This window comes from Anomaloglossus baeobatrachus, chromosome 2 (genome assembly GCF_048569485.1).
Source record: "Anomaloglossus baeobatrachus isolate aAnoBae1 chromosome 2, aAnoBae1.hap1, whole genome shotgun sequence".
Lineage (NCBI taxonomy): Eukaryota > Metazoa > Chordata > Amphibia > Anura > Aromobatidae > Anomaloglossus > Anomaloglossus baeobatrachus.
Genome location: NC_134354.1, coordinates 796,545,168 through 796,569,655, shown reverse-complemented (window position 1 = coordinate 796,569,655; position 24,488 = coordinate 796,545,168). Strand labels below are relative to the sequence as shown.

The 24,488-nt window shown below is 51.0% G+C and overlaps 1 protein-coding gene across 3 annotated transcripts in view; it reads left to right on the top strand.

Annotated features, from left to right (window-relative positions):
* LOC142292379 (uncharacterized) overlaps positions 1 to 24,488 on the top strand; it is a 54,269-nt gene that overhangs the window by 7,129 nt on the left and 22,652 nt on the right. For all 3 annotated transcript variants that reach the window (XM_075337708.1, XM_075337706.1, XM_075337707.1), the window contains exon 4: positions 7,090 to 7,224. In XM_075337708.1, the coding sequence (XP_075193823.1) occupies positions 7,090 to 7,224 (135 nt within the window). The remainder of the gene's footprint in view (positions 1 to 7,089; positions 7,225 to 24,488) is intronic.

The following is a 24,488-nucleotide window of genomic DNA, read 5'->3' as shown; positions in this document are numbered from 1 at the left end:
AGCTCCATCTATCTGTATCTGACCCATGGACACGTCACTTATCAGCTCCATCTATCTGTATCTCACCCATAGACACGTCACTTATCAGCTCCATCTATCTGTATCTGACCCATGGATACGTCACTTATCAGCTCCATCTATCTGTATCTGACCCATGGACACGTCACTTATCAGCTCCATCTATCTGTATCTGACCCATAGACACGTCACTTATCAGCTCCATCTATCCGTATCTGACCCATAGACACGTCACTTATCAGCTCCATCTATCCGTATCTGACCCATAGACACGTCACTTATCAGCTCCATCTATCCGTATCTGACCCATGGACACGTCACTTATCAGCTCCATCTATCTGTATCTGACCCATGGACACGTCACTTATCAGCTCCATCTATCTGTATCTGACCCATGGACACGTCACTTATCAGCTCCATCTATCTGTATCTGACCCATGGACACGTCACTTATCAGCTCCATCTATCTGTATCTGACCCATGGACACGTCACTTATCAGCTCCATCTATCTGTATCTGACCCATGGACACGTCACTTATCAGCTCCATCTATCTGTATCTGACCCATGGACACGTCACTTATCAGCTCCATCTATCTGTATCTGACCCTTGGACACGTCACTTATCAGCTCCATCTATCTGTATCTGACCCATAGACACGTCACTTATCAGCTCCATCTATCTGTATCTGACCCATGGACACGTCACTTATCAGCTCCATCTATCTGTATCTTACCCATGGACACGTCACTTATCAGCTCCATCTATCTGTATCTGACCCTTGGACACGTCACTTATCAGCTCCATCTATCTGTATCTGACCCATAGACACGTCACTTATCAGCTCCATCTATCTGTATCTGACCCATGGACACGTCACTTATCAGCTCCATCTATCCGTATCTTACCCATAGACACGTCACTTATCAGCTCCATCTATCTGTATCTGACCCATGGACACGTCACTTATCAGCTCCATCTATCTGTATCTGACCCATGGACACGTCACTTATCAGCTCCATCTATCTGTATCTGACCCATAGACACGTCACTTATCAGCTCCATCTATCTGTATCTGACCCATAGACACGTCACTTATCAGCTCCATCTATCTGTATCTGACCCATAGACATGTCACTTATCAGCTCCATCTATCTGTATCTGACCCATAGACACGTCACTTATCAGCTCCATCTATCTGTATCTGACCCATAGACACGTCACTTATCAGCTCCATCTATCTGTATCTGACCCATAGACACGTCACTTATCAGCTCCATCTATCTGTATCTGACCCATAGACACGTCACTTATCAGCTCCATCTATCTGTATCTGACCCATGGACACGTCACTTATCAGCTCCATCTATCTGTATCTGACCCATAGACACGTCACTTATCAGCTCCATCTATCTGTATCTGACCCATAGACATGTCACTTATCAGCTCCATCTATCTGTATCTGACCCATAGACACGTCACTTATCAGCTCCATCTATCCGTATCTGACCCATAGACACGTCACTTATCAGCTCCATCTATCTGTATCTGACCCATGGACACGTCACTTATCAGCTCCATCTATCTGTATCTGACCCATAGACACGTCACTTATCAGCTCCATCTATCTGTATCTGACCCATAGACACGTCACTTATCAGCTCCATCTATCTGTATCTGACCCATAGACACGTCACTTATCAGCTCCATCTATCTGTATCTGACCCATAGACACGTCACTTATCAGCTCCATCTATCTGTATCTGACACATAGACATGTCACTTATCAGCTCCATCTATCTGTATCTGACCCATAGACACGTCACTTATCAGCTCCATCTATCCGTATCTGACCCATGGACACGTCACTTATCAGCTCCATCTATCTGTATCTGACCCATGGACACGTCACTTATCAGCTCCATCTATCTGTATCTGACCCATGGACACGTCACTTATCAGCTCCATCTATCTGTATCTGACCCATGGACACGTCACTTATCAGCTCCATCTATCCGTATCTGACCCATAGACACGTCACTTATCAGCTCCATCTATCTGTATCTGACCCATGGACACGTCACTTATCAGCTCCATCTATCTGTATCTGACCCATGGACACGTCACTTATCAGCTCCATCTATCTGTATCTGAGCCATAGACACGTCACTTATCAGCTCCATCTATCTGTATCTGACCCATGGACACGTCACTTATCAGCTCCATCTATCTGTATCTGAGCCATAGACACGTCACTTATCAGCTCCATCTATCTGTATCTGACACATAGACACGTCACTTATCAGCTCCATCTATCCGTATCTGACCCATAGACACGTCACTTATCAGCTCCATCTATCTGTATCTGACCCATAGACACGTCACTTATCAGCTCCATCTATCTGTATCTGACCCATAGACACGTCACTTATCAGCTCCATCTATCTGTATCTGACCCATAGACACGTCACTTATCAGCTCCATCTATCTGTATCTCACCCATAGACACGTCACTTATCAGCTCCATCTATCTGTATCTGACCCATGGATACGTCACTTATCAGCTCCATCTATCTGTATCTGACCCATGGACACGTCACTTATCAGCTCCATCTATCTGTATCTGACCCATAGACACGTCACTTATCAGCTCCATCTATCCGTATCTGACCCATAGACACGTCACTTATCAGCTCCATCTATCCGTATCTGACCCATAGACACGTCACTTATCAGCTCCATCTATCCGTATCTGACCCATGGACACGTCACTTATCAGCTCCATCTATCTGTATCTGACCCATGGACACGTCACTTATCAGCTCCATCTATCTGTATCTGACCCATGGACACGTCACTTATCAGCTCCATCTATCTGTATCTGACCCATGGACACGTCACTTATCAGCTCCATCTATCTGTATCTGACCCATGGACACGTCACTTATCAGCTCCATCTATCTGTATCTGACCCATGGACACGTCACTTATCAGCTCCATCTATCTGTATCTGACCCATGGACACGTCACTTATCAGCTCCATCTATCTGTATCTGACCCTTGGACACGTCACTTATCAGCTCCATCTATCTGTATCTGACCCATAGACACGTCACTTATCAGCTCCATCTATCTGTATCTGACCCTTGGACACGTCACTTATCAGCTCCATCTATCTGTATCTGACCCATAGACACGTCACTTATCAGCTCCATCTATCTGTATCTGACCCATAGACACGTCACTTATCAGCTCCATCTATCTGTATCTGACCCATAGACACGTCACTTATCAGCTCCATCTATCTGTATCTGACCCATAGACACGTCACTTATCAGCTCCATCTATCTGTATCTGACCCATGGACACGTCACTTATCAGCTCCATCTATCTGTATCTGACCCATGGACACGTCACTTATCAGCTCCATCTATCTGTATCTGACCCATAGACATGTCACTTATCAGCTCCATCTATCTGTATCTGACCCATAGACACGTCACTTATCAGCTCCATCTATCCGTATCTGACCCATAGACACGTCACTTATCAGCTCCATCTATCTGTATCTGACCCATGGACACGTCACTTATCAGCTCCATCTATCTGTATCTGACCCATAGACACGTCACTTATCAGCTCCATCTATCTGTATCTGACCCATAGACACGTCACTTATCAGCTCCATCTATCTGTATCTGACCCATGGACACGTCACTTATCAGCTCCATCTATCTGTATCTGAGCCATAGACACGTCACTTATCAGCTCCATCTATCTGTATCTGACCCATGGACACGTCACTTATCAGCTCCATCTATCTGTATCTGAGCCATAGACACGTCACTTATCAGCTCCATCTATCTGTATCTGACCCATAGACACGTCACTTATCAGCTCCATCTATCTGTATCTGACACATAGACACGTCACTTATCAGCTCCATCTATCCGTATCTGACCCATAGACACGTCACTTATCAGCTCCATCTATCTGTATCTGACCCATAGACACGTCACTTATCAGCTCCATCTATCTGTATCTGACCCATAGACACCTCACTTATCAGCTCCATCTATCTGTATCTGACCCATAGACACGTCACTTATCAGCTCCATCTATCTGTATCTGACACATAGACATGTCACTTATCAGCTCCATCTATCTGTATCTGACCCATGGACACGTCACTTATCAGCTCCATCTATCTGTATCTGACACATAGACATGTCACTTATCAGCTCCATCTATCTGTATCTTACCCATAGACACGTCACTTATCAGCTCCATCTATCTGTATCTGACCCATAGACACGTCACTTATCAGCTCCATCTATCTGTATCTGACCCATAGACACGTCACTTATCAGCTCCATCTATCCGTATCTGACCCATGGACACGTCACTTATCAGCTCCATCTATCTGTATCTGACCCATAGACACGTCACTTATCAGCTCCATCTATCTGTATCTGACCCATGGACACGTCACTTATCAGATCCATCTATCTGTATCTGACCCATGGACACGTCACTTATCAGCTCCATCTATCCGTATCTGACCCATAGACACGTCACTTATCAGCTCCATCTATCTGTATCTGACCCATGGACACGTCACTTATCAGCTCCATCTATCTGTATCTGACCCATGGACACGTCACTTATCAGCTCCATCTATCTGTATCTGAGCCATAGACACGTCACTTATCAGCTCCATCTATCTGTATCTGACCCATGGACACGTCACTTATCAGCTCCATCTATCTGTATCTGACCCATAGACACGTCACTTATCAGCTCCATCTATCTGTATCTGACCCATAGACACGTCACTTATCAGCTCCATCTATCTGTATCTGAGCCATAGACACGTCACTTATCAGCTCCATCTATCTGTATCTGACCCATAGACACGTCACTTATCAGCTCCATCTATCTGTATCTGACCCATGGATACGTCACTTATCAGCTCCATCTATCTGTATCTGACACATAGACACGTCACTTATCAGCTCCATCTATCCGTATCTTACCCATAGACACGTCACTTATCAGCTCCATCTATCTGTATCTGACCCATGGACACGTCACTTATCAGCTCCATCTATCTGTATCTGACCCATGGACACGTCACTTATCAGCTCCATCTATCTGTATCTGACCCATAGACACGTCACTTATCAGCTCCATCTATCTGTATCTGACCCATGGACACGTCACTTATCAGCTCCATCTATCTGTATCTGACCCATGGACACGTCACTTATCAGCTCCATCTATCTGTATCTGACCCATGGACACGTCACTTATCAGCTCCATCTATCTGTATCTGACCCATGGACACGTCACTTATCAGCTCCATCTATCTGTATCTGACCCATGGACACGTCACTTATCAGCTCCATCTATCTGTATCTGACCCATGGACACGTCACTTATCAGCTCCATCTATCTGTATCTGACCCATGGACACGTCACTGATCAGCTCCATCTATCTGTATCTGACCCATAGACACGTCACTTATCAGCTCCATCTATCTGTATCTGACCCATGGACACGTCACTTATCAGCTCCATCTATCTGTATCTGACCCATAGACACGTCACTTATCAGCTCCATCTATCGGTATCTGACCCATAGACACGTCACTTATCAGCTCCATCTATCTGTATCTGACCCATAGACACGTCACTTATCAGCTCCATCTATCTGTATCTGACCCATAGACACGTCACTTATCAGCTCCATCTATCTGTATCTGACCCATAGACACGTCACTTATCAGCTCCATCTATCCGTATCTGACCCATAGACACGTCACTTATCAGCTCCATCTATCTGTATCTGACCCATAGACACGTCACTTATCAGCTCCATCTATCCGTATCTGACCCATGGACACGTCACTTATCAGCTCCATCTATCCGTATCTGACCCATAGACACGTCACTTATCAGCTCCATCTATCTGTATCTGACCCATAGACACGTCACTTATCAGCTCCATTTATCCGTATCTGACCCATAGACACGTCACTTATCAGCTCCATCTATCCGTATCTGACCCATGGACACGTCACTTATCAGCTCCATCTATCTGTATCTGACCCATGGACACGTCACTTATCAGCTCCATCTATCCGTATCTGACCCATGGACACGTCACTTATCAGCTCCATCTATCTGTATCTGACCCATAGACACGTCACTTATCAGCTCCATCTATCTGTATCTGACCCATAGACACGTCACTTATCAGCTCCATCTATCTGTATCTGACCCATGGACACGTCACTTATCAGCTCCATCTATCTGTATCTGACCCATGGACACGTCACTTATCAGCTCCATCTATCTGTATCTGACCCATGGACACGTCACTTATCAGCTCCATCTATCTGTATCTGACCCATGGACACGTCACTTATCAGCTCCATCTATCTGTATCTGACCCATAGACACGTCACTTATCAGCTCCATCTATCTGTATCTGACCCATAGACACGTCACTTATCAGCTCCATCTATCTGTATCTGACCCATAGACACGTCACTTATCAGCTCCATCTATCTGTATCTGACCCATGGACACGTCACTTATCAGCTCCATCTATCTGTATCTGACCCATGGACACGTCACTTATCAGCTCCATCTATCTGTATCTGACCCATGGACACGTCACTTATCAGCTCCATCTATCTGTATCTGACCCATGGACACGTCACTTATCAGCTCCATCTATCTGTATCTGACCCATAGACACGTCACTTATCAGCTCCATCTATCTGTATCTGACCCATGGACACGTCACTTATCAGCTCCATCTATCTGTATCTGACCCATAGACACGTCACTTATCAGCTCCATCTATCTGTATCTGACCCATAGACACGTCACTTATCAGCTCCATCTATCTGTATCTGACCCATAGACACGTCACTTATCAGCTCCATCTATCTGTATCTGACCCATAGACACGTCACTTATCAGCTCCATCTATCTGTATCTGACCCATAGACACGTCACTTATCAGTATGTTGGGGGTGACTTTCTTCTTTCCGTCCTCAGTGCAGGGGTCGGAGCCGCTCAGTGATTGGAGGACGAAGAATCCACAGTCAAGAAAGAAGCAGAAGCGCAAGATGGAAGATCAGCGGGAAGAAGAAGAAGAAGATGGAAGAAGCCGCGATAGGGAGGGGGGCGGCGGTAAGTCGTGCAGCGTCCTGAGCAGCCAATCACATTGCAGCACTGGATGTAGTGCTATATTATAGTGAGTGCAGCTCTGGAGGTGACTGGAGGATAAGACACGATGTAACAGTAGAATAGGGAGTGCAGCTGTGGAGGTGACTGGAGGATAAGACATGATGTATCACAGTATCATAGTATCATAGTTTTTAAGGTTGAAGGGAGACTCTAAGTCCATCTAGTTCACCCCGTAGCCTAACATGTTGATCCAGAGGAAGGCAAAAAACCCCAATGTGTCAAATAAGCTCCAATGGGGGAAAAATGTCCTTCCTTCGTCCACATCCGGCAATCAGACTAGTTCCCTGGATCAATACCCTGTCATAAAATCTAATATACATAACTGGTAATATTACATTTTTCAGGAAAGGCGTCCAGGCTCTGCTTAATGTTAGTAGTGACTCCCTCATTACAACATCATGCGGCAGAGAGTTCCATAGTCTCACTGCTCGTACAGTAAAGAATCCTCGTCTGTGATTATGATTAAACCTTCTTTCCTCAAGACGTAGCGGATGCCCCCGTGTTCCAGTCGCAGGCCTAGGTGTAAAAAGATCTTTGGAAAGGTCTCTGTACTGTCCCCTCATATATTTATACATTGTGATTAGATCCCCCCTAAGCCTTCGTTTTTCCTGTCTTGGTATTGCAGCCCCCCCATTCCTCTAATAATCTTGGTGGTCTTCTCTGCACCCTCTCCAGTTCAGCTATGTCCTTCTTATATATCGGTGACCAGAATTGTACACAGTATATAAGTGCGGTCGCACTAGTGACTTGTACAGAGGTAGAACTATATTTTTTCATGAACACTTCTACCTCTTTTAATACATCCCATTATTTTATTAGCCCTGGCAGCAGTTGCCTGACACTGGCCACTAAAGTGAAGTTTACCATCCCCCCATACACCCAAGTCTTTTTCTGTGTCTGTTTTACCCAGTGTTCTACAATTAAGTACATAATCATAAATGTTATTTCCTCTACCCAAGTGCATGACCTTACATTTATCTACATTAAACTTCAATTGCCACTTCTCAGCCCAATCCTCCAATTTACATAAATCTCCCTGTAATATAAAATTATCCTCCTCTGTATTGATTACCCTGCAGAGTTTAGTATCATCTGCAAATATTGAAATTCTACTCCGCATGCCCCCAACAAGGTCATTTATAAATATGTTGAAAAGAAGCGGGCCCAATACTGACCCCTGTGATACCCCACTATGAACTGAGACCCAGTCCGAGTACGTACCATTAATAACCACCCTTTGTTTCCTATCACTGAGCCAGTTTTTAACCCAGTTACACATATTTTCCCCTATCCCCATTATTCTCATTTTATGTAGCAACCTTTTGTGTGGCACCGTATCAAAAGCTTTTGAAAAGTCCATATACACAACATCCACTGCATTTCCCTGCTCCAGGCTTGAACTTACCTCTTCATAGAAGCTGAACAAATTAGTTTGACAGGATCGATCCCTCATAAACCCATGTTGATCCTCTGTCATAAGGTTATTTCTTTGTCGCTCCTAATTGGGAGACCCAGACAATTGGGTGTATAGCACTGCCTCCGGAGGCCACACAAAGTATTACACTAAAAGTGTAAAGCCCCTCCCCTTCTGCCTATACACCCACCGTACTGCTACGGGCTCATCAGTTTTTATGCTTTGTGCAAAGGAGGTCAGACATCCACGCATAGCTCCACAGCTTAGTCAGCAGCAGCTGCTGACTAGGTCGGATGGAAGAAAAGAGGGCCCATAACAGGGTCCCCAGCATGTTCCCTTCTCACCCCACTCTTGTCGGCGGTGTTGTTAAGGTTGAGGTATCCATTGCGGGTACGGAGGCTGGAGCCCACATGCTGCTTTCCTTCCCCATCCCTCAATTAGGGCTCTGGGTGAAGTGGGATCCCATCGGTCTCCAGGCACAGGAGACCGTGCTCCATCCACAGCTCCTGAGGACCCTGCTGGATAGGAGCCGAGTATCATTCAGGGACATGGCCCTGCTACTTGGAGGTACTCTGTGTCCCCGTGGGGACCGCGCACAGCAACACTCCAGCATTGCTGGGTGTGCTAGTGCACCGGGGACAGCAGCGCTGGCTGCATTTGTGCCACTATACACTTCAGCGTCGCTGAGTGTATTTGTGTAGGGCGGCCGCGCTTATAACTATAGTCCCCGGCTTCTGCGGCCTAGTCTCATTCTTTTCCCGCCCCCAGCCCTGCCAGTCAGGGGAAGGGCGGGACGCTGTACAGCACGGCAGCACTGAGGGCTGGAGCATGCTTTGCATACTCCACCCCCCTCACTCTGCACAGTGGGGCACCAGTTCCCGCACTTTTCTGGGTCACGCCCACGGCTCCCTCCTCTCCTCAGGACGCCGGCAGCCATTCCTCTCAGCTCTGCTAACGCTGGAGAGGAGAGACAAGCTCAGGGAGACCCAGGCAGGAATTCTGGTGCCCACACAAACGCTTTGCGCAGGCGGTAAGCAGCACCTGTGGTGCTGGCCCCACTAGTGCAGAAGTGTATTTATAGTTTATATGATTATAGTCTATACTTTACACTGTAGGGTGCACTGTTGATTTGTGGCTATTTACCCTCCTGTATTGCTCAGAGGAGACAACATACTATGCTGCCTGTGCAGCATGTACGGCTATACTGCCGGCAGGTTCCACTGACCCTCATTGTGTGCAATGCTCGGCCCCTGTGGCACTTTCTCAGCCGGAGCCTCTGCTAGGGGTGGCCCAGGGAGATCCACCTGTTAACACTGTCCAGGTGACAGGGACGGAGTTTGCAGTTTTTACTGAAAGACTTTCTGAGACTATGGCTAAGATATTAGAAGCCTTGCAGTCCAGGCCGGCATCTCAAGCCAGGGGCACTGTGGAATCATTGCCCCCTGGTCCCCCTCAGTTGGAACAGCAATGTCTTCCCGGGGTGTCTCATGGATCCCAGGGTGAGGTCTCTGACACGGACCGCAGCCCCAGACCGATTAAGCGAGCTCGCTATGATATCCCCTCGACATCATCACAATGTTCAGGGTCTCAGCGAGAGGACTCTCTGTATGATGAAGCGGAGGTAGCTGATCAGGATTCTGATCCTGAGGCCGCTCTCAACCTTGATACTCCTGATGGGGACGCCATAGTGAATGATCTTATCGCGTCCATACATCAAATGTTGGATATTTCTCCCTCAGCTCCTCCGGTGGAGGAGTCAGCTTCACAGCAGGAGAAATTCCGTTTCAGGTTTCCCAAGCGTACAAAGAGTATGTTTCTGGACCACTCTGACTTCAGAGAGGCAGTCCAGAAACACCGAGCTTATCCAGATAAGCGTTTTTCCAAGCGCCTTAAGGATACACGTTACCCTTTCCCCCCTGACGTGGTCAAGGGCTGGGCTCAGTGTCCCAAGGTGGATCCTCCAATCTCCAGACTGGCGGCTAGATCCATAGTTGCAGTTGAAGATGGGGCTTCACTCAAGGATGCCACTGACAGACAGATGGAGCTCTGGTTGAGATCCATCTATGAAGCTATCGGCGCGTCTTTTGCTCCAGCATTCGCAGCCGTATGGGCACTCCAAGCTATCTCAGCTGGTCAGGCGCAAATTGACGCACTCACACGTACGTCTGCGCCGCAGGTGGCGTCCATAACCTCTCAAACGTCGGCATTTGCGTCCTACGCTATTAATGCTGTCCTGGACTCTGCGACCCGTACGGCGGTTGCAGCCGTCAATTCGGTGGCAATACGCAGGGCCTTGTGGCTGCAGGAATGGAAGGCAGATTCGGCTTCCAAAAAGTGCTTAACTGGATTGCCATTTTCTGGCGACCGTTTGTTTGGTGAGAGATTGGATGAAATCATCAAACAATCCAAGGGAAAGGAAACATCCTTACCCCAGGCCAAACCAAAAACACCCCAACAGAGGAGGGGACAGTCGAGGTTTCGGTCCTTTCGGGGTGCGGGCAGGTCACAATTCTCCTCGTCCAAAAGGCCTCAGAAGGATCAGAGGAACGCCGACGCATGGCGGTCTAAATCACGCCCTAAAAAGACCGCCGGAGGTGCCGCTACCAAGGCGGCTTCCTCATGACTTACGGCCTCCTCACACCGCATCCTCGGTCGGTGGCAGGCTCTCCCGCTTTTGCGACACCTGGCTGCCACAAGTAAAAGACCGTTGGGTGAGAGACATTTTGGCTCACGGTTACAGGATAGAGTTCAGCTCTCGTCCTCCGACTCGATTCTTCAGAACATCTCCGCCTCCCGAGCGAGCCGAGGCTCTTCTGCAGGCGGTGGGCATTCTGAAGGCAGAAGGAGTGGTGGTCCCGGTTCCTCTTCAGCAACAGGGTCACAGTTTCTACTCCAACCTGTTTGTGGTTCCAAAGAAGGACGGGTCCATCCGTCCTGTTTTGGACCTAAAACTGCTCAACAAACACGTAAGGACCAGGCGGTTCCGGATGGAATCCCTCCGCTCCGTCATCGCCTCAATGTCCCAAGGAGATTTCCTAGCATCGATCGATATCAAGGATGCTTATCTCCACGTACCAATTGCTCCAGAGCATCAGCGCTTCTTGCGCTTCGCCATAGGAGACGAACACCTTTAGTTCGCGGCACTGCCGTTCGGCCTGGCGACAACCCCAAGGGTTTTCACCAAGGTCATGGCTACAGTAGTTGCGGTCCTCCACTCTCAGGGTCACTCAGTGATACCTTACTTAGACGATCTGCTGGTCAAGGCACCCTCTCAAGAGGCATGCCAACACAGCCTCAACGTTACTCTGGAGATTCTCCAGAGTTTCGGGTGGATCATCAATTTTCCAAAGTCAAATCTGACACCGGTCCAATCACTGACATATCTTGGCATGGAGTTTCATACTCTTCCAGCGATAGTGAAGCTTCCGCTGGACAAACAGCGTTCACTACACACAGGGGTACAATCTCTCCTTCAAGGTCGGTCACACCCCTTGAGGCACCTCATGCACTTCCTGGGGAAGATGGTGGCAGCAATGGAAGCAGTCCCTTTCGCGCAGTTTCACCTGCGTCCTCTTCAATGGGACATCCTACGCAAGTGGGACAGGAGGCCGACGTCCCTAGACAGGAACGTCTCCCTCTCTCAAGCAACCAAAGCTTCCCTTCGGTGGTGGCTTCTTCCCACTTCATTATCACAGGGAAGATCCTTCCTACCCCCATCCTGGGCGGTGGTCACGACGGACGCGAGCCTGTCAGGGTGGGGAGCAGTTTTTCTCCACCACAGGGCTCAGGGTACGTGGACTCAGCAAGAGTCCTCACTTCAGATCAATGTTCTGGAGATCAGGGCAGTGTATCTTGCCCTAAAAGCGTTCCAGCAGTGGCTGGAAGGCAAGCAGATCCGAATTCAGTCGGACAACTCCACAGCGGTGGCTTACATCAACCACCAAGGTGGGACACGCAGTCGGCAAGCCTTCCAGGAAGTCCGGAGGATTCTGCTGTGGGTGGAAGCCACAGCATCCACCATATCCGCAGTTCACATCCCGGGCGTAGAAAACTGGGAAGCAGACTTTCTCAGTCGCCAGGGCATGGACGCAGGGGAATGGTTCCTTCACCCGGACGTGTTTCAGGAGATCTGTTGCCGCTGGGGGATGCCGGACGTCGACCTAATGGCGTCACGGCACAACAACAAGGTCATGGCTCGATCTCAAGATCACAGAGCTCTGGCGGCAGACGCCTTAGTTCAGGATTGGTCGCAGTTTCAGCTTCCTTATGTGTTTCTTCCTCTGGCTCTGTTGCCCAGAGTGTTACGCAAGATAAGGGCCGACACTGCCGCCGCGCCATTCTCGTCGCTCCAGACTGGCCGAGGAGGTCGTGGTACCCGGATCTGTGGCATCTCACGGTCGGCCAACCGTGGGCACTGCCAGACCGACCAGATTTGCTGTCTCAAGGGCCGTTTTTTCATCTGAATTCTGCGGCCCTCAACCTGACTGTGTGGCCATTGAGTCCTGGATCCTAGCGTCTTCAGGATTATCTCAAGAGGTCATTGCCACTATGAGACAGGCTAGGAAACCAACGTCCGCCAAGATCTACCACAGGACGTGGAAAATATTCCTGTCGTGGTGCTCTGCTCAGGCGTTTTCTCCCTGGCCATTTGCCTTGCCCACTTTTCATCTCAATCAGGACATCTCCTTACCCTCGTTTTGTCCTCATCCAGTTCACCAATGTGAAAAGGATTTGCACTTGTTAGATCTGGTGAGAGCACTCAGACTCTACTTTTCTCGTACGGCGCCCCTGCGCCGCTCCGATGCACTCTTTGTCCTTGTCGCTGGCCAGCGTAAAGGGACACAAGCTTCCAAATCAACCCTGGCTCGGTGGATCAAGGAACCAATTCTCGAAGCTTACCGTTCCTCGGGGCTTCCAGTTCCCTCAGGGCTGAAGGCCCATGTGAGGTAAATCCGGAGATATGACGATAAATCATGATATTCAAGTTATGTCAGGAAGCCCTCTCCTGGTGTCACCCCCCCTTTCCTTCACACAACTCCTTCAATCAGAAAATTTACCACAGGGATAAACGGTTTGTTTAGCAGATAGGTGTCAAAGGAACTGGTCTGTGTTCCACTTACACCTCCAACAGCCATCTCCTGTGATATGGAGATTAGATGATGTGGGAACAATGGACACAGGATGACTCCCTGCCGTGACCCTGTGGTAGGGGCTGCTATCTAATTAGCAAGCTTGGAAGTATCCAGACAGAACGACTCCAGTAAAATATGGTTCATATCTCGCAAGCCATATTTCCGATAAATATGGCAACCATAAAAATGGTGTCTCTGCATGCGGACGATGCTGGCACACCTTTTTTATGGGAGTAGGACATCGGGAAGTACCCCAGGCGTGATATCCGCCAATGGGGAACTAGTAGACAAGTCATGAGTCCTCTCGTTCTGTAGCTAAATTCATAACTGTCACAATGAGAGCGTTGGCGTCCGCCTACGACGCTCCCAGGCAAAGTTATGGCCCATATTCCATGTTGTGGATATTGTCCATAACTCCAGCCAGGGGTGGAGCAGTGCTCCCTCTGAGGTCACTAAGGTAGGAGGGGACCTGGATTTGCCCAGGTTGATAACCCTACTTCGGCCATTTTCCAGTGTTCTTTTGCTGGGGGTCACGTGTAGGAAACATCTGTGGGAAGGATCCTAGAAACCTGGTCTACAGCGCCCCCCCTGTGGCCAGACGCACAAGGTAACTGCTGGAACTGTGTATGCCTGTTTGTAACCCATGCTTTGATTGTAACTGTACTCTGACATATGTATATTCTGTAGATTCCCTATTGTATATATTGTAGTTTCTAGTGTGCTTTAGGCTGATTAAATTATATAATTAATCTTGGGCTGTTCTGTTATCTCGATCTTGAATCCCACGTCTGTGTGTTCGGCTAATAGTTACCGTGAAGCGGTTGGTGGCAGCGAGTTGTGCCAAGGATTATTGTGGGGAGGCCAGTGAGATTCGGGGAGGTTTTATATATTCCACCCGCGGAGGTCGGGGGAATATATACCCTACTCTCACCGGGGACCCTTCAATAATCGGCATAAGTAGTATAGCGGCCTCCTTGCTTATTGTCGGGCAATTCCATAATTGGCCTGACTATAAGAGGGGCGCTAGAGAGCACGTCACGTGCTCTGTCTGTCGGTCGGGAGGTATAAAGGAGGGGTGACCCCCACTTGTTACCCCCCGATTGTGACGTACTGGTAGCCAGCGCGGGGGATTTCTGAGTGACCCCCCCGGTGGTTCGTGACATATTGGTGGCAAGCGGTGGGATCGAGATAATAGTGTGTGTGAGTGTGAGACCCATACTCCCAGACACTAAAGACTGCCTGCAGCAGCTGTGGCTGCCGGGGTCTTCAGACCAGCTCAACACTAGAGTGTCAGAGTGCAGATACTGTAAGGTGTGTGGGTGCATCAGGTGTCAGTTCTGTGTCAGTGACCAAAGTCTGCAAGAATGGCTGATGGCACCAGGAGCAGAGCTATGCAACTGGCCAATGCTAAGGCAGGAGCCGAAGAGAGGGAGGACGGTGCTGTGGACAGCAATGAGGAGGTTGACCACGAGTCCTCCAGGAGCCCGACGCAAGAGAACCGTTCTGCAGAGGACAGCGCACAACCTGGCAATTATGGACAAGATGAGGAGCAGCTCACCCAAGGGTCCTCAACGAGCCAGATGCCAGTCCTCCGCTCTGAAATGGACAGTGAATCACCAGGCTCCGCAACGGGCCGCAGATCACCACGTGCCATTCCACCGAGCCTGGGAGGCTCGGATAGCCTTCTTCAAATGGCTATGGCCCTACTCCAGGCTGGAGACCGGGAGGGCTACAAGGAACTCCTGGCAGAGCGCAGGGCAGAGCGGCAGGCAGCGCGTGAAGAGCGAGAGCGAGAGCGACAGGCAGACCGTGACCACCAGCTGCATCTAGCCAAGCTCCAGCCCTCATCAGCCACACGTGACCTTCAAGACACCAAACTTCCAAAGGTCCGTGTTGAGGACTTCCCAGTGCTGGAGAAGGATGGAGACTTGGACTCTTTCCTGACTGCTTTTGAACGGACTTGCCTGCAGCACCATCTGGACAAGGATCAGTGGGCCAAATACCTGACCCCCCGTCTAAGGGGTAAGGCCCTGGATATCCTTGGGGACTTGCCTGCTGAGGCAGATCAGGGCTACGACACAATCAAGCGGGCCCTGATCCAACAGTACAACCTCACTCCGGAGTCCTACCGCAAGAAGTTCCGGACCCTGCAAAAGGGACCAAAGGACTCCTGGGCTGACCACCGGCGGGCACTTGCCCGAGCTGCCGACCACTGGACCCAAGGCCTGCAGCTTTCCACCGGACCGGAGATCCTGGACTTGTTCATCACGGAGCAACTCTTGTGGAACTGCCCTGAGGATCTCCGCCAGTTCATCCGAGACCAGAAGCCAAAGGGGTCCACGGCTACAGCTGCCCTGGCCGATGACTACACCAACAATCGGGCTCCTGAGGCCAGGAGAGCAGCCACCAGCAGCACCTGGAGAGGGGGTAAGATGAATTCTACGACTGCCCCACCTGCCCCTAGACTGCAGGGGGTGTCCCCCTCAACTCCCCTCTCCAGGCCCGTGGCAGAGCCAAGACGGTGCCACCAGTGCAACCTACCTGGACACTTCAAGGCCATGTGCCCTCAGCGTCCCAAGGCCCCGGCTCCGTCCCCGTCCCAAGGGCCGCCCAAGGTGTATTGTGTGGGTGGGGGTGGTGGTAGGTCCCTGGACAGCTTCCAACCTGTCACCGTCGGCCGGTCTGTGACCATAGGACTGCGAGACAGCGCCTCGGAGGTGACTCTGGTGCGGCCTGAGATGGTGTCCCCCCAAGACTTGATACCTGGAAAAACCCTCGCTGTCTCCGGGATTGGAGGCATTGACCCGGCGCTGCCTGTTGCTGGCATTTATGTGGACTGGGGCGCAGGGCGAGGGGTGAGAGAGGTGGGGGTAACTGATCGGATCCCCGCAAACGTGCTACTTGGGACAGATTTGGGGCAGATAACCTCCCAGTTTGGGCCCCCCCCAAGGGCTGAACCTTCAGCCAGTACTGACGAGCCTCCGGACAATGGTAATGTGTTATCTATGAATGATGTAAGGGAGGGGGGAGTGAACTCTGATTTTTCTGCTTGCATAGACACCATAGACACACACTCAGCTGCAGCTGTGACAGGGGAGGGGGTCAGACAAAGGTGTGACAATGCCTCTACAAGTAATCAGCCTGTGAGCTGGGATCTGTTGCCCTCTGCAGGGATAAGCAGAGAGCAGGGTGCTGCAGGGGGAGGACCAGTGTGTGGGGTGGGGGCTACCACAGCAACTGTGGGGTCCCCAGAGATTTCACAGCGGGGTTCTGTTGCTGCAGGAGGGGAACAGGCAGGTGAGATTGGGGCCGGTCCCGGAGCGGAAGTGCTCCCAGGTAAGATCTCGGTGCAGGGTTCCCCCACAACCGGGGTGTCCGGAAGCCAGGTAGGTCTGCCTGAACCGGCGACTTGGTCAGGAACGGAGGAGGAGCAGGCACGACCCACGGTCGCAGCAGCTGTGGCCGCTGTCACCCGCAGTGGGAGTGCTGGAAGCCAAGGGGCCTCCCGGAGGTCCGATAGCTCTTCCCCTTCTGACCAAGTGGCAGCCGAGTCAGGTGGAGGCCAGGACACAGGTCCCGGGGTACTGACCGAAGATGTGACAGTCTCGTCGATTCTGGCCACATCTAGTCAGGGGTTTCAGGCAGCGTTAGAAGCTGACGACAGCCTGAAAGCTCTAAAGGAGCAGGCGGCACAGCCTCCCTCGGACTCGGACCCGGAGCGAGTGGTCTGGGACCAAGGACGGCTGTACCGGGTCACGGTCCAGCAGGGTTCACCGGAGGCGTGGCCCAGGAACCGACAGTTGGTGGTACCCTATCCGTTCCGGACGGAGTTGTTGCGGATCGCACATGAGATTCCGATGGCCGGACACCTAGGGATCGCTAAGACCAAGGCCAGGTTAAACCAGCATTTCTACTGGCCAAAAATGGGGGCCGATGTGGTTGCCTACTACCGTTCGTGTGAAACCTGTCAGAGAGTGGGGAAGGCGGGGCCACACCCCAAAGCCCCACTGGTATCTCTGCCCATCATCGATGAGCCTTTCAGGAGGGTGGCTGTGGATCTGGTCGGCCCGCTGGCCATCCCCAGCAGCTCCGGGAAACGCTTCATACTGACGGTAGTGGACTATGCCACCCGGTACCCAGAAGCAGTGGCCTTGTCGTCCATTCGGGCTGACAAGGTGGCCACCGCATTGCTGGAGATTTTCTCCCGAGTGGGTTTTCCCCAGGAAATACTCACTGACCGGGGGACCCAATTCATGTCCCAGCTGATGGAGGCCCTCTGTAAGCAAGTCCAGGTGCGACATCTGGTGGCCAGCCCGTACCATCCACAGACTAATGGCCTGTGCGAGCGGTTTAATGGCACCTTAAAGCAGATGCTTAAGATGTTGGTCGACTCCCATGGGCGTGACTGGGAGCGGTATCTCCCACACCTGTTATTTGCTTACCGGGAGGTTCCACAGGCCTCAACAGGATTCTCACCGTTTGAGCTCCTGTACGGGCGACGTGTGCGGGGCCCCCTGGCTCTGGTGAAAGAGGCTTGGGAAGGGGATTTGGCCACCCCTGGAGTGTCGGTTATCGAGTATGTCATGCGCTTCCGGGACAAAATGCAGGCCTTGACGCAACTGGTACACGACAATATGGCTCAAGCCCAGGCCGATCAGAAGCATTGGTACGACCAGAACGCTTGTGAGAGGACCTACCAAGTGGGTCAAAAGGTGTGGGTACTGGTCCCCGTACCACAGGACAAGCTTCAGGCAGCCTGGGAAGGCCCATACCTCGTGTACCAGCAGCTCAACCCTGTAACGTACCTGGTCACCCTGGACCCTGCCCGTGGAAGGCGGAAGCCCTTCCATGTGAACATGATGAAGGCACATCATGAGCGGGAGGCATGTGCGCTCCCCGTGTGCAACCTGCCCGAGGAGGGAGAAGCGGAAACCCTCTTGGATATGCTAGCCCAGGTTAGGGCATGCGGATCCATTGAGGATGTGGAGGTTGGCCACCAGCTCTTGGAGGACCAATGGTCCCAGCTGTGGGCCACCCTACACCCCTTCCGGGGGTTGTTTACCAACCAGCCCGGAAGGACTGACTTGGCTGTCCATCACGTGGACACTGGGGATCATCCCCCGATCCGGCGTTCAGCATATCGGGTCTCCCTGGAGGTGCAGCAACACATGCGCCAGGAGATTGACGAGATGCTGAAGCTGGGGGTGATCCAGGCATCCAACAGCGCTTGGGCCTCGCCTGTAGTCCTCGTCCCTAAGAAGGACCGAACCACTCGGTTCTGCGTGGACTACAGGGGGCTCAATGCTGTCACGGTCGCCGATGCGTACCCAATGCCACGCATCGATGACCTGCTCGATCAGTTGGCCGGGGCTCAGTACCTGACCATCATGGATCTGAGCCGGGGATATTGGCAGATCCCCCTGACTCGCAAGGCCAGGGAACGCTCTGCCTTTATTACCCCATTTGGACTGTACGAGTCCACGGTGATGCCATTCGGGATGAGGAATGCCCCTGCCACTTTCCAGCGGATGGTCAACACCCTGCTCAAGGGACTTGAAGGGTACGCGGCCGCGTACCTGGATGACATTGCCGTCTTCAGTCTCACCTGGGAGGACCACCTAGAGCATCTAGCACAGGTGCTCAGGCGGATCCACCAGGCAGGTTTGACCATCAAGCCGGGAAAGTGTCAGCTGGCCATGAGCGAGGTCCAGTACCTCGGTCACCGGGTAGGCGGGAGAACACTGAAGCCCGAGCCTGAGAAAGTGGAGGCCATCGCGTCCTGGCCCACCCCCAGGACCAAGAAGCAGGTGATGTCCTTCTTGGGGACCGCTGGGTACTATAGGAGGTTTGTTCCATGCTATAGTAGCCTGGCAAAGCCCTTGACGGACCTCACCAAGAAGAAGCTGCCCTCTGCAGTCGATTGGACAATGGACTGCGAGACAGCCTTCCGGGCCCTAAAGGACGCCCTGTCCAGCCCGCCCGTGCTACAGGCAGCCGACTTCACGCGGCCGTTTGTAGTACAGACCGACGCCAGTGACTTCGGCCTCGGTGCGGTGCTCAGCCAGGTGGACTCTGCGAGCCAAGAGCACCCAGTCTTGTACCTGAGCAGGAAGCTGTTACCAAGGGAAGTGGCCTATTCCACGATGGAAAAGGAGTGCCTGGCCATAGTGTGGGCCCTGCAGCGTCTGCAACCCTATCTATACGGGCGCCACTTCATCGTGGAGACGGACCACAATCCCCTCAGCTGGTTACACACTGTCTCCGGGACGAATGGCAGGTTGTTGCGATGGAGCCTGGCGCTCCAGCAATACAACTTCACCATTCGACACAAAAGGGGCCGTGACCACGGTAACGCAGACGGGCTGTCCCGACAAGGAGAGGTCGCGGACGGGCGCACGGGGGAACACCGGAGTGTGCTGCCCCCTAGCGCCCTCAAAAGGGGGGAGGTGTGAGGTAAATCCGTAGATATGACGATAAATCATGATATTCAAGTTATGTCAGGAAGCCCTCTCCTGGTGTCACCCCCCCTTTCCTTCACACAACTCCTTCAATCAGAAAATTTACCACAGGGATAAACGGTTTGTTTAGCAGATAGGTGTCAAAGGAACTGGTCTGTGTTCCACTTACACCTCCATGGCCATCTCCTGTGATATGGAGATTAGATGATGTGGGAACAATGGACACAGGATGACTCCCTGCCGTGACCCTGTGGTAGGGGCTGCTATCTAATTAGCAAGCTTGGAAGTATCCAGACAGAACGACTCCAGTAAAATATGGTTCATATCTCGCAAGCCATATTTCCGATAAATACGGCAACCATAAAAATGGTGTCTCTGCATGCGGACGATGCTGGCACACCTTTTTTTATGGGAGTAGGACATCGGGAAGTACCCCAGGCGTGATATCCGCCAATGGGGAACTAGTAGACAAGTCATGAGTCCTCTCGTTCTGTAGCTAAATTCATAACTGTCACATTGAGAGCGTTGGCGTCCGCCTACGACGCTCCCAGGCAAAGTTATGGCCCATATTCCATGTTGTGGATATTGTCCATAACTCCAGCCAGGGGTGGAGCAGTGTTCCCTGTGAGGTCACGAAGGTAGGAGGGGACCTGGATTTGCCCAGGTTGATAACCCTACTTCGGCCATTTTCCAGTGTTCTTTTGCTGGGGGTCACGTGTAGGAAACATCTGTGGGAAGGATCCTAGAAACCTGGTCTACAGCGCCCCCCTGTGGCCAGACGCACAAGGTAACTGCTGGAACTGTGTATGCCTGTTTGTAACCCATGCTTTGATTGTAACTGTACTCTGACATAACTGTATATTCTGTAGATTCCCTATTGTATATATTGTAGTTTCTAGTGTGCTTTAGGCTGATTAAATTATATAATTAATCTTGGGCTGTTCTGTTATCTCGATCTTGAATCCCACGTCTGTGTGTTCGGCTAATAGTTACCGTGAAGCGGTTGGTGGCAGCGAGTTGTGCCAAGGATTATTGTGGGGAGGCCAGTGAGATTCGGGGAGGTTTTATATATTCCACCCGCGGAGGTCGGGGGAATATATACCCTACTCTCACCGGGGACCCTTCAATAATCGGCATAAGTAGTATAGCGGCCTCCTTGCTTATTGTCGGGCAATTCCATAATTGGCCTGACTATAAGAGGGGCGCTAGAGAGCGCGTCACGTGCTCTGTCTGTCGGTCGGGAGGTATAAAGGAGGGGTGACCCCCACTTGTTACCCCCCGATTGTGACGTACTGGTAGCCAGCGCGGGGGATTTCTGAGTGACCCCCCCGGTGGTTTGTGACAGCCCATTCTACCAGGGCCGTGGGAGCGTCCTGGGCCTTGCGACACCAGGCTATGGCTCAGCAGGTGTGTCAGGCAGCTACCTGGTCGAGCCTGCACACTTTCACGAAACACTATCAGGTGCATACCTATGCTTCGGCAGATGCCAGCCTAGGTAGGAGAGTCCTTCAGGCGGCAGTTGCCCACCTGTAGGACGGAGCCGTTACGGCTCTATTATGAGGTATTATTTACCCACCCAGGGACTGCTTTTGGACGTCCCAATTGTCTGGGTCTCCCAATTAGGAGCGACAAAGAAGAAGGGAATTTTGTTTACTTACCGTAAATTCCTTTTCTTCTAGCTCCAATTGGGAGACCCAGCACCCGCCCCTGTTTTTTGTGTACACATGTTGTTCACGTTAAATGGTTTCAGTTCTCTGATATTCCTTCGGATTGAATTTACTTTAAACCAGTTTATAATTTTTTCCTCCTTCTGGCTTTTGCACCAAAACTGATGAGCCCGTAGCAGTACGGGGGGTGTATAGGCTGAAGGGGAGGGGCTTTACACTTTTAGTGTAATACTTTGTGTGGCCTCCGGAGGCAGTAGCTATACACCCAATTGTCTGGGTCTCCCAATTGGAGCTAGAAGAAAAGGAATTTACGGTAAGTAAACAAAATTCCCTTCTTTTCTTGAGATACTCCAGTATAGCATCTCTCAAGAAACCCTCAAGGATTTTACCAACCGTAGAGGTTACACTTACCGGCCTATAATTTCCCGTTCAGTTTTTGTCCCCTTTTTGAATATTGGCACCACATTTGCTATGCGCCAGTCCTGCGGTACCGACCCTGTTATTAAGGAATCTGAGAAGATTAAAAATAATGGTCTATCTATCACAGAACTCAATTCCTGTAGTACTCTGGGGTGTAGCCATCCGGGCCCGGAGATTTGTCAACCTTAGTGATTTCGAGGCGGCGGCGTACTTCCTGCTGGGTTAAGCAGGTAATATTCAAGGGTGAATTTATGGTATCACTGGTCATGTCATCTGCCATGGCATTTTCTTGTATAAAAACCGTAGAAAAAAAGTCATTCAGCAGGTTGCTTTACCCTCATCCCCTTCCACCATTTCACCAAGACTATGTAACAGTAACAGTATGTACAGTACAGTATGACTATGTAACAGTAGAATAGGGAGTGCAGCTCTGGAGGTGACAGGAGGATAAGACATGATGTAACAGCAGAATAGTGACTGCAGCTCTGGAGGTGACTGGAGGATCAGACATGATGTAACAGAATAGTGAATGCAGCTGTGGAGGAGACTGGAGGATAAGACATGATGTAACAGCAGAATAGTGAGTGCAGCTCTGGAGGTGACTAGAGGATGAGAGACGAGCTGCTGCTGTCAGCAGTCGTTTGTGTGGATTGGACGCCGGTGACGGCTAACGTTTGGCTTCAGGGGAGCAGTTTCTAGAGAAGAGGAATGAAGTGACGACATTTCATATTTTTAATCTGAACTGATCAGAGTTTATAAAAATATAAAAAAAATGTTATAAAGGGGAGAAACAAAAGAAAGTGATCAGCAGCAGCGTTGATGTGACAGTGATGTGTGGAGGGGTGACTGATCGGGAGATGGTGCGGCCCTTACACCGCGCTGCACCTCCCAGCACTGAACATGGGGTGCACCACACCCTGCTTCTACCAGGTACCGGCCGTTCCCACCAACCTCCCCCGGTGAGCTCAGATAGGGGCCGGTACCAAACATGGGAGCCCCGATGTGCAGGATATCTGCCCCCGCCCTCGTGAAGTCGCAGGTGGGAGATATCGCCATATTTCTTATCATGAGTTTAGCTTTCTATACCTGAGACATGACATAAACGACCCCATCTGTCTGGCTGATATTAAATCTGGCCTAATAGGCCGCACATCAGTGCAAGTGAATGTGTTGTGCTGCGCCACGGTCCCGAAAATCTACAGAACCTTCAAAACGTGGCCCCGTAGGAAGACTGAGTAGTGTCACCCCACATACTGCCCTCACTCCACACTGATTAGCGGGGGCGTTGGAGATAGATTGTCAGCTCTTTATCCTGTGGCCCCGTAGGAAGAGCCGATTACACAGCGACTGAGTAGTGTCACCCCACGTACTGCCCTCACTCCACACTGATTAGCAAGGGCGTTGCAGATAGATTGTCAGCTCTTTATCCTGTGGCCCCGTAGGAAGAGCCGATTACACAGCGACTGAGTAGTGTCACCCCACGTACTGCCCTCACTCCACACTGATTAGCGAGGGCGTTGCAGATAGATTGTCAGCTCTTTGTCCCGTGGCCCCGTAGGAAGAGCCGATTACACAGCGACTGAGTAGTGTCACCCCACATACTGCCCTCACTCCACACTGATTAGCGGGGGCGTTGCAGATAGATTGTCAGCTCTTTTTCCCGTGGCCTTGTAGGAAGAGCCGATTACACAGCGACTGAGTAGTGTCACCCCACATACTGCCCTCACTCCACACTGATTAGCGGGGGCGTTGCAGATAGATTGTCAGCTCTTTTTCCCGTGGCCTTGTAGGAAGAGCCGATTACACAGCGACTGAGTAGTGTCACCCCACGTACTGCCCTCACTCCACACTGATTAGCGGGGGTGTCACGAACCACCGGGGGGGTCACTCAGAAATCCCCCGCGCTGGCTACCAGTACGTCACAATCGGGGGGTAACAAGTGGGGGTCACCCCTCCTTTATACCTCCCGACCGACAGACAGAGCACGTGATGCGCTCTCTAGCGCCCCTCTTATAGTCAGGCCAATTATGGAATTGCCCGACAATAAGCAAGGAGGCCGCTATACTACTTATGCCGATTATTGAAGGGTCCCCGGTGAGAGTAGGGTATATATTCC